This window comes from Bemisia tabaci, unplaced genomic scaffold (assembly GCF_918797505.1).
Source record: "Bemisia tabaci unplaced genomic scaffold, PGI_BMITA_v3".
Classification (NCBI taxonomy): domain Eukaryota; kingdom Metazoa; phylum Arthropoda; class Insecta; order Hemiptera; family Aleyrodidae; genus Bemisia; species Bemisia tabaci.
The window spans coordinates 79,254-89,753 of NW_027311783.1; the positions used below are offsets into that span (position 1 = coordinate 79,254).

Below are 10,500 nucleotides of genomic sequence, written 5' to 3' on the forward strand. Positions count from 1 at the left end.
ATTCTTGTAACTACATTTTTATTTGGTGATGACAGTAAAATTTAATGCAAAAAGGATAGGCAAAAACTCAACGATATTTTAAACATCAAAAACTTTGTACTTTGACAAATGGAATTTCGCTCATACATAAAACCTCGAAGGATTCACAAAAATCTCAATGAAGATTAAACCTTACAAACATCAGAAATTAAAAAAAATATGGACAGATACTGGAAAGTTAAGTTGTAAACTTGTACAATAAAAATACAAACGGTTGGATTTTGGCTTGGAACCTAAGAGGGGTTCGAAGACTATGCTCATGTACATTGCTTTTGCCCTTTAATGATGCCTGAGGAATGAGTTCCTTGCAGGCTTTCAACTGGGGTTTTGCTCATCAGTATACTTCCTTAAAACAATGCTTTTGGTTTCAAGTTTCAACAAATTAAGTTCTTAGTCCTCTCATTTTGCATTCAAAAAACACAATTGTTAGCACCTGAGGCACCACAGCGCACAAACTAGAGTCAGCAAGCGCCTAAAATACGATTATTTTCTTCATCTTCTTATCTCTTGCTCTCAGAAGGCACAATTTTCTATTTTTTTTTTTTTTTTGTTCTAACCTCTTTCTCTTAAAAGGCACAGTTTCCTATTTTACGTGAATTAAAGGATAATTTTACAGTTTTTAATTAGATACTAATTTTTGCCTAAGCAAAGAGTCAAGAATTAAGGCAGCAACTGCTGAAATAATGCATGAGAGAGTATTCAAAAACAAGGAATGTAATTGGAAATGCTGAGATGGTGCAACTGCTAATATTTTTCTTTGTCAACCCAAAAGTAATCATCTTTAAATGTATTCCTTTAAAATTGTTAAATTTTATGAGGTAATTTCCCTGAATATTTTGTGGAAAGTATAATGTTTTGATGTTTTTGAGAAAAGTTGCTGCTGGAGTGAAGAAAGGAAAAGTTGCTTAATTTAAGTAATATTACATCGAAATGTTCAATTTTACCAAATAATCCGCCATGAGAAGGATGTGTCAGAACCTTTAAAAAATTAGAATTGGCGGAATAATGAAAATGAATGCTATGCATGGGTCAGACATGTGTATAAACATAGCAAATATTATTATTAGTGCGAAAAATATTGGATACCAATTAACACAAAAAACTTAAGGGGAAGAAAACAAAAACCTTCAAACCTTCTCCCCAAAAATGTACGCATCAAATATGAAATAACTATTTCTAGCACATGTATGATGAGTTTGATAAATCATAAAAGTGAGAGAAATATTTTCAAGCTGCTGCCTTGTTCGGCATAAAAATAAAGAGAGTTGGATTGCATGAAGAAAATTAAACAGAAATGAAATTGCTATGACACTGGTTTTGTGCAATTTGTCAGTCATGGAGAAGGTTAGCCTTTTTTCTCTTATCGATTAACCTGAGTGAAAAAATATACAAAACTTAAAAAGGTGGGCAAATTGACATTCTAATATTTCTCTTCCCCACTTCGCAGAAACAAAGATACTGTTAAAAGGGTTGTTTGGCAATCAAAAGGTGATTGTAGCTGTAGTTCTTCATCAATATGAAAGATGCAACATAAAGAGGCATTTTCTTTCTTTCATATTTTAATTAATCAATCACCTAGTAGTAGGTATTTTGGCATCAACTCATGAGATGTAGGAGCATGGCAATATGAAACTTTTTGAACTGCTATCACTCAACTTTTTAGACCTACACATTGATTTTATTAATTAAAAAAATCCAATTCCCTGCCACAATGCTCACACACCTCTTTTTACCACAGACAACAATGCTGAAACCACTAAAAAAGTAAAGAAAATAGGATACATGCATTTTGTACTTCTGGTGGTTAAAGATAGTGATGAGATGGTGAAAAGTGATAAGATGAAACTAGCCTTTTTCTTTCATACAAACAATTTGACTCCTTATTCCGTTCTTCCGTTGTTCAAAGAAACGAGAAAATTTCATCGTTCCTTGGTTTCTGCAATATGGGATTATAGAGATGGGTAATATTCAAATGTTGAGTGATGTGCATAAGAGGTTCATCCAAAAAATAAAATTCCTTTTGTATTATCTTTCGAACATGATAAAATACATCAAGACTGAAAAAAGATAAGAGATACATTCTTCCTTTTAAAGTTGAGAGAAAAATACTCTAACTTTAAAAACGAGCTCAAGATTTTCAGAATCCACCACAGGATTGATAAGAAAACTCAAACTTGTTGATGTCATGTGCTATAGCTGTGTATCTACTAACCAAGAGCCTTACGGGATTGCCCCGAAGTTTCCCATTTGCCCTTGAAAGCAAAGAGAGCTGGAGGCAAAAAAAGTTGAATTTAATTTGATCTTTGTAATCATGCTTCAATTAGATGTTTTACCTTGAAATTTCACACTAACCAACTGAAAATTGACCAACCAACACACCAAATTGAAACTGAGAATCGAAAGATCAACATAAATCAAATTTAAATTGCTTTCACTATCTTCGCTGTAAAGAACGAAATTGGGTGAAGAGAAGGTACAAAAAAGAAGTGGTCAGGCGGGCGGGGACACACGGAAAAATACCGATAAGCTGGTTGATAATTACGGTAATTTTGGACTGGGTTGTCTCCTTCAACTGTCGGAAAACGACTGAAATAGGCCTATTCAAGCACTGAGTTAGGTATCCTGCCTACTTTTATAGTCCAAGTTTGTCTCTGCTTTGGTGCAATCTCTAAGTGCACATGGGAGTGGACAGGCAGCAATGAAGAGAGATTTCACTAAAATTGAGTTTCTTCGCAAATTCTTCGATTGATTTCCAAAATTTTGTCGCATTTTAAAGCTAAGAGTATATCAGAAGTATCATTATCCAGATTTTATTTACCTTTTTTCCCTCTGAAGATAAAGACAAGGAAACTCACTTAAAGGATGACTTACACACTTCACAGTAAACTATATACTTAATATAAACTTAACTATGACTTACTCACATGAGATAACAAGTCTATGTACAAACAAGAAGGCATCCAGGTAACCAGGTATTTTCACATCATGGGTTCTGTCACCCCATAAACTCTTACAAGCTCCTGAAAATTGAAAAAAATAACTAAATTCAATCCATTCTATATGCGATTATTAATCAAGCAAATAATTGATTTAAATTACTCCAATATACATATTGAGAAACGACATTGCGTTCCTTCTTTAACATAGGAGCGAAATTGCTTTTCTAGCTAAGCTATGTTCATCATGTAGTTCCATGCTATTCAAGGCTCACATGAAAATTGAGATACCTCTTTACATTAAGGAGCAACGGAAATTGCTCTTAGTGGCACTGGATGACTTAGGAGGAAAAAATTGATTGAAACCTTAAAAATTTCATTGCCAAGAAACTGGTTGAATGCTTTGACATATTGACCGACCTATATGGACGACCCTCATTCATGCAAAAATAGAAGATAAAGAAATTTTTTAGAACTTACACGCCATTCTTTCACACTTAAGGAAGATATCATCTGTTTTTTTGGTGCTGATTCAATACCCTCAGCATTCTTCTCTGGTGTGATAGTTAGGATTCCGTGTTCATCTAAAATTACCATTGGAATAATTAGAAATCGTTTTCCTCTTTTGATGAAAGTAACACATATCACAAGATTAAAACACATGTTTACCACATAAGTCTCTTGACCTCTACCAAGAATGATCACTATTGCATGAGCTTCAGCAACCTATCAAATTGCCCATTACACTTTATTAATTCCATTTAACCATAGGCAAATGTAGACCAAAGTCAAAACATTCCATATGTATTTCACACAAAAACTTATCAGCAGACACCTATTCAGTGATCTTTGTTTCTTACAGTGGCAAAGTACTGTAATCTCTTTCTTTACTCGAATGAAATTTGCAGGAAATGCTGATGCTGGTTGTGTCAATCTACTTTTTCGTAAATTTTGAGAAAAAAATGAGTCCCTCAGTAAGCCTTGTTGCGAAATTGAACAGCGATACACACATCAGTATTGAATATAAACTATAAATGCTAAATAAGTTGCTTGTTTATACTGCTGGCGGTTTTGTCTACTGTTAGAACTGAACCACCAGAAGTGGGCTAGTTTCAGTACAACTGGTTTCTAGAGCACCATGACATGTCTCCTAAGTATTTCTATTCTTATTTCTTTTTTTAATTTCAAAAACTGTTTATTACTTGCAGCAGCCTTAGTCGTATTTTGTTTGGAGGCAACACTTGTCACATGTTGTTTAAACAAGCAACAATCACATTTTGTTCAAAGTTTTTTTGGGTTGTGGGGACAGGGCTTATTTTCGTGCGCGAAACTTGGGAACCACTGAAGCCATATTGTTGTACAACAACTGCAAAGTTCTCAGAGCTAGTCGTTTTTATGTTGTTGTCCAGGACAAAGCTGTTTTCTAACCTATAATTCGAATTTGCTCTCTCATTGGTTGTTCAGAGTTGCATAAAAGAAACAAGAAAAAAAAAACAGAAACATTTTAGATGTATTTTGTTTGGCGTAACAATCGTAACTGTTTCGCATCAGTGTGTGACATTCGTATTTTGTTTGAGTGTTACCGGAAATGAGGGGGCGTGGCTTATTTAATTGGAATTTTTGTTTGCACAACATGGCAACGCTGTCGTAACATTTTGATACGTATCACTTGCAACGTGCTCGGGAGCAGGTTGCAGAACTTGTTACGACTGTTGTGTATATTTGTTAACAAGATTTCTAACCTCACTTCTAGCTGCTTTGCTCTCATTGGTTGTGAAAAAGTGACAAAAATAACACAAAATTGGAACAGGAAACAATTGTTACGCCAAACAAAATACGTCTTTTGTTGTTTCGAACAAAACACGTCTCTTGTGTCCTGAGAAAACAAAATGCTTTCTCCAAGTTTTGTCCTTGGCAGGGAGTGCAAATACTGTACATTGACAGTGTGACTACAAAAATTCATTTCTCCACTGCTGAGTTACAAAATCTCCCCTTCTATTTTATCTTAAAAAGGGAGACCCAACGAACATCATGTTTTGAAATTTTCACAGAATATTCAGAACTTAAAAAAAAAGATCACCAAAGTTTTTGAGAAAATACGTTTTTTTTTCGCAAAGAAAATAAAAGGCATCAGGAAATCTGCAACGCTACGAATTGAGATATGCATTTTTGGCATTTCACTACATCATGACTTGTAATGTTGTCCTGAAGGTTGCCCTGCTGAAAGTTCAGATTAAATAAAGTTAAAAATTACTTTTGCCATAATGGCTGAAAATGATCCCACGTTGACTTACCTTTTTCCATTCTTGCAAGGCCATCTCTGATAAGAAATGAGACACGGAATATATTCTGCACTGTTTTAGAGAATTCCGTTGGATGTAGTACAAAATTAAAATATGAAATAGGATTCCTATCATTTTTTATGTATGCCTTTCTCAGAGTCTTTGAGGTTTGTTGAATAATACGGTCGATACCTTCTTCTTCCTTATCTGGAGCTTTCTCAAGCTAAAAAGAATTGAGACAATAGAGTTAGTACACACATTAAGTGGAAAATAAATATGAATAAAATCAAAGAGACAAATATTAATCAATGAGAAGGAAAACACACCAATTCAGAAAATAAACATTTTTAGCTAACACAAAAAACACAAATTTTTAAACAATTCCCTCACACGTTTTAGTTAAATTGCCTGACCAGAAAAATGTTACATACATCGATGGTGTAAGTTGGCGATGGCATAACTTGGTTTGCGACGTCGCAGACTTTCTGTCATACTTTATTTTTTTGACAGAAAACTACTCAACGGCAATTCTTTAAAACTGCCGTGATTTTTCTTCTCTGTGCAAAGAAAATTCTGCATAAACTTCAAGGAATGATGTCAATTTGTTCTCCTATAAAAAACTAACATAGAGGCAGAGATTTCCAGACACCGCGAACGAGTTATGTGATTGCGGACTTACACTGTCGATATGCAAATTATAATTATACCAGAAGATTGAGAAGACGTAATGTGAATTAGTTTCCTTGCAAAATCTGTTGTTCGAAATGTCAGACCCAATCTGGAAAGCAAGTAAAGGTGACTCAACAATTTATTCCTGAAACTTTATTCATTTTCTCTGACATTTTCTAGTTTTTCCTGCCTGAGATAACCCTGACTCGAACTTGGTTTAAAAAAAAAAAGGAGAAAAAAACTACCACACCTTTTTTTGGTATGGGTCCCGATCCCTTGACTCTGAGCTTTCTAACCTATGAATGCTCATTGAGTTAGAAAAGAATATTTACTAATAAAACTTAATTTTCCAGTGTGTTCTGTTGAGAGGCTTATACAAATAGAGCTTATGAGAAAATTTCATACCTTTATGGGAGCTTTCAACTCAGCTATGGCATCTTTTGGACGCGCTTGTCTGGGTTTCCTTTGAGTTATTTTTGGAAGATCATTGGCCTCAACGGACAAATGTCCCATTAGAGAATAGTGACCTGGGACAGGTCTCAACATTGCCCTTCCCAACTGACCAAATCGTGCCAAATCCAAACTTTCATCACTTTCATCATCTTTTCTGAAGTAATTGATCTGTAAAAGAAATGGAATCGGTAGAGGAAATTAGAATAAGAATTAGACTCTCATTGCACATAGCTTTGTTCTGGACTAATTGATCAGTGAAAAATACTTTTGTATGTTTTTCTTATAGAAGAAGCAGAGCTTCAGCATAAAAAATGAAGAAAAGAGAATTTATTCACTTGATTGGCGTCAATTTCTTTCGTGAGAGCAAATTCAGAAATTTCTCAATAGTAGATAATATAATTTTCCAAATTACAATACAGATAAAAAATAACTGGTTCAACTTTTTAGATCAGCCCGATTCAAAATGGATTTTGCTTAGAATGCACATGCCATCATAATTCCCAGTTGTAAGATTTTGAAATGAGGACATGTAGTAAAAAGATGGCAAAAAAATCATATAGTAATTTTTGAACATCAATCATCTCTTTTTTTTTTCTTTTTTTTTTTTTAACTTAAAACCTGTAAAATCAGTTCATCTTGTAAGATCAGAAGTTAAAGCAGTCAGCACTATGAATCCAATGAGAACTAAGTTCTTTGAGCTACAGCATGTATACTCACGATGTTTTGCTCAAATTCTTGCAGGTTGAATGATTGAGCACACCCAGCATCAAGACAACGGTCCTTTATAATTTTTCCGATTTCATTTGCGAGAGTGAAGTCTGCACACAATTCACTGGATGTATAACCTGCAAGGGAAAAAAACAAACAAATTAATAAGTGGAATGAATAGAAAAAAGTTGAGAGGAAACAAGGTAAATTACCAGTTTTTAGGGTAATTACCTCACTAAAAGCTCAGAATTTGAAGAGTCTATAGCCTAAAAAAATGACATATCAACAGAGCAGCATCGGTTTCAAAATTAAACTACATACACACAAACTACTTATACATAAAATTCCATGTAGGTATTTGTATTAAACCTCATTTTTGATTAAGACTCATAAAAATGCCTGCTTTCGAAATAGATAAAAAATTCAGTAAACCCAGGGTTGATTTACTTTTGGTTTGGTTGTATACATGTCATTTTTCGTAACTTTTGACTGCCAATTTTTCTATCAAAAATTAATTTTAAAATTCAAACAATAACCTACCCTCTTAATTCGTCAGGACTTAGCATCTCAAATTATTGAAAATACTTCTTCCCGCAAATTTTGTGGGGTATTTCTTCGAAAATGAAAGTGCGACAAAAAACAAAAACTAGAGTCCCAGAAGAAAAAGCCAAAGTGGACACTTTTCTTTCCTCCTCAAATTTTATAAAAACCAATCAATTAGAGTGATTTTGAACATGAATGCAAAATTTCAAGTCTCTGTTGTGATTAAAACTGGTGTGATTAACTTTTTCCAAGGCATCCATTCCTTGTGTGTTGTCAGTCACTTGCTGCTGCTAGGGGATGGGATTAGTGGCCCGGTTCTGACACATGCAGGCAGTAAATTGCCAAAACGGTTTTCTCCTTGTTTTTAAAATAAGTAAATGTGTTAAAAAAAAGAAAAAAAAAACTTTTTACATTAGCCCTATGGAGATTGGTGCTCCTCAATTGATGCTTGAGATATGTTGGCAGGAAGATGACGATGTAATAATGGACAGCTTTTATTGATACAATTAACAGCTTTGCATATTTTATTTTTTATCTTTTCCTTTTTTTTTTTTTTTGGATTCTGTTAGTGTATTTTCATTTCTCTTTTGCATGGACCTTTCTGCATTAGAGAAATTTTCAAAAAGCAATGTCCGGAATATCAAGAAGTTTAGAGGCAAAAATAGGTTCAGGATGACTTGAAAATTAATTACTTACATTAAACTATACCTAGCTTAGAATTCTTAATAGTATATAATCTGGTTGATAGAAATAAATGGAAAAACTAAACTTACGCTTTTCCGCATTATCCGACAGACCTTGCATCTCATCAATCATTCTCCCCATCTTTTGCATACATTCATCTGGAGGCATGTCTTCGGAATCTCCTAAAAGAAAAGATAAAAGTTAGAGTAAAATTACAGGTGCTGGATGTGCTACTTATGTGCTTGATATGCTACTTATGTGCTTGATGACAAAGATTTCTCAGAGGGTACAGCTCTCCTTTACTTAGAATTACTTTTATCAAGGTCTAGAGCTTCCCCAAAAAGTAGAGTTAGATGTGCGTTGATTGGGGGGGGGGGGGGGTGTAACAGTATATGATAATACTTTTTGGACAACTCTAATCACAGGGTGTATCAATGGACCAAAACAACAGAAAGGAGAATAATAGCAAAAGTCAGGGGTCCCTATTTATCACCGTTAAAAAAAGGTGGCCTCAACAGTTGAAAGTTACTCAACTTAGACTGGCCGCGATATATTAATATTGGAAGTTCTCAAGTTTCCCCCGGATCTAAAAATCATCCCTAAACTTTCATTTAAACAGCATGACAAGGAAAAAGATACAGAAAGGTCTGAATAGGTCCTAGACAAGGCGACTGCTGAGCTCTGCTGTTAGGCATCCGAAAGTTGGACCCAGCACCTTGATTCATACGAATGACATACACTACATTTTTCCAGGGTTCAGCACTTCAGCGGCCATCTGATCAGCCACCTGGCAGACAGTGCCGGGTGCGGAATTTATTGGAGCAAAGCCCTACCGTGTCTCCCATCAATGCATACTGCTATCAGTGGCGCACACTATGATTGATCCAAATTTATTCACAACATAGCCAAACAGTGTATGCTGACTACTACCAGATGGACATCTCTTCCCTACCTTGTCGCCTCAAAGGGACTGACAGGGTATTAGAGTGGCATGGTCATCAATGGCAGTGATGATGGATGTTCAAGTGTCTTAAAACCTCACCACTACAGATTTGGATTTAAGCTCATCTCTCAGTTTTGATCTCCCAGTGAAGAATACACAAAATACTTACTGATGTTTTTACAGACATCCAAGCGCTCCGAGTAGTATGCAACTCGGTCGAATTCATCCATTTTGCAAGGCAAACGATTACTCACTGGCCTGGAATAAAAATGAATTATAGTATTACACTGATTGATACTTGCTAACAGTACTGAGTACTTGGCGTTCATAAAGAGCTGATCAAAGCTACGAGGCCAGTGGTATCCATGGCCGCTAATTTCAAGATTGAATTAATATCAGAGACAAAGCAAGGAAGTTTGGTATGCTGACAATGCTACATTAAGTACGAACAATAATATTGTGCTGCAACTTCGCATATTATTTGATCTGCATAATTTCTGTATAACCTGAGTTCAGAAATAGATTAATATACTGAATGAGGTAGGTGACATCCATTCGTTGCAGACTGAAAGGACTACAGCATTTCACACCTAGATACAGAAGTGTACCATTAATCATGGTACTGTTAAGAAATTGAGAGGAAATGGCTATGGACTGACATACACACACTCACCCGAGAAAAAACTGCAATGGTTGTTCACAAGTAATAAATGAACCTTCGGAACAGTGGTACAAGAAAAGGTGAACAGAAATGTTAAGACTGAGTATTTCTCGAAGGAATCCGAACTGAGTTACGTTAATTTAAATCAACTAGAATGGAAAAATTAAGAAAACCTCTGCTCAAAAGTCGATGAAAGGCACTTCTGACAGGTTTCAACATGTATGCAATTCAATTTGGCGGCATTTAAACCTGATTAAACATAACCTTAACGAAAAGCTTCCAGGACTTTATGTCCACCTACCTTGCGTTCATTAAATAAATGTCCACTAAACGTTAATTCCAGTCTTTATGAAGTCCACATGATTTAATGTCCAACCATGAATATGTCCAAAATTGTCCAAATTGTGGACATGTTATGTCCACATTTTTTTCTTCTCATTTAAATGACAGGAACCACCTCAAAAATAAATGCATACTACTACTACCTTCATTCTTAAAAACATTTCATTCATGAATCAAGTCATGAAAGAGTTCGTTACAGACTCTAGGAGCACATAAAAACATATGTTCATGTGTACACTG

General features: G+C 34.9%; 1 protein-coding gene across 1 annotated transcript; it reads right to left on the reverse strand.

Moving 5' to 3' along the window:
* Positions 1 to 76: 76 nt before the first annotated feature.
* Positions 77 to 10,179, reverse strand: Nse4 (SMC5-SMC6 complex kleisin component Non-SMC element 1). The gene is made up of 8 exons (XM_019057115.2): positions 9,931 to 10,179; positions 9,427 to 9,515; positions 8,404 to 8,496; positions 7,097 to 7,224; positions 6,332 to 6,547; positions 5,270 to 5,480; positions 3,456 to 3,559; positions 77 to 3,059 (listed from the first exon to the last, which is right to left on the reverse strand). Exons 2-8 carry the CDS (start codon positions 9,485 to 9,487, stop codon positions 3,018 to 3,020), a joined length of 855 nt encoding a protein of 284 aa, XP_018912660.2. The 5' UTR covers positions 9,488 to 9,515; positions 9,931 to 10,179; the 3' UTR covers positions 77 to 3,017.
* Positions 10,180 to 10,500: the final 321 nt, after the last annotated feature.

What these genes read in the sequence shown, in the direction of transcription:
- Nse4 (XM_019057115.2), bottom strand. Translation starts at nt 9,487, where the DNA reads ATGGATGAATTCGACCGAGTTGCATACTACTCGGAGCGCTTGGATGTC. An exon ending in GTCGGATAATGCGGAAAAGC is followed by an intron (nt 7,225 to 8,403) that starts GTAAGTTTAGTT and finishes TTTCCCTTGCAG; the next exon opens with GTTATACATCCAGTGAATTG. An exon ending in CCTTGCAAGAATGGAAAAAG is followed by an intron (nt 3,560 to 5,269) that starts GTAAGTCAACGT and finishes TGGTAATTTTAG; the next exon opens with ATGAACACGGAATCCTAACT.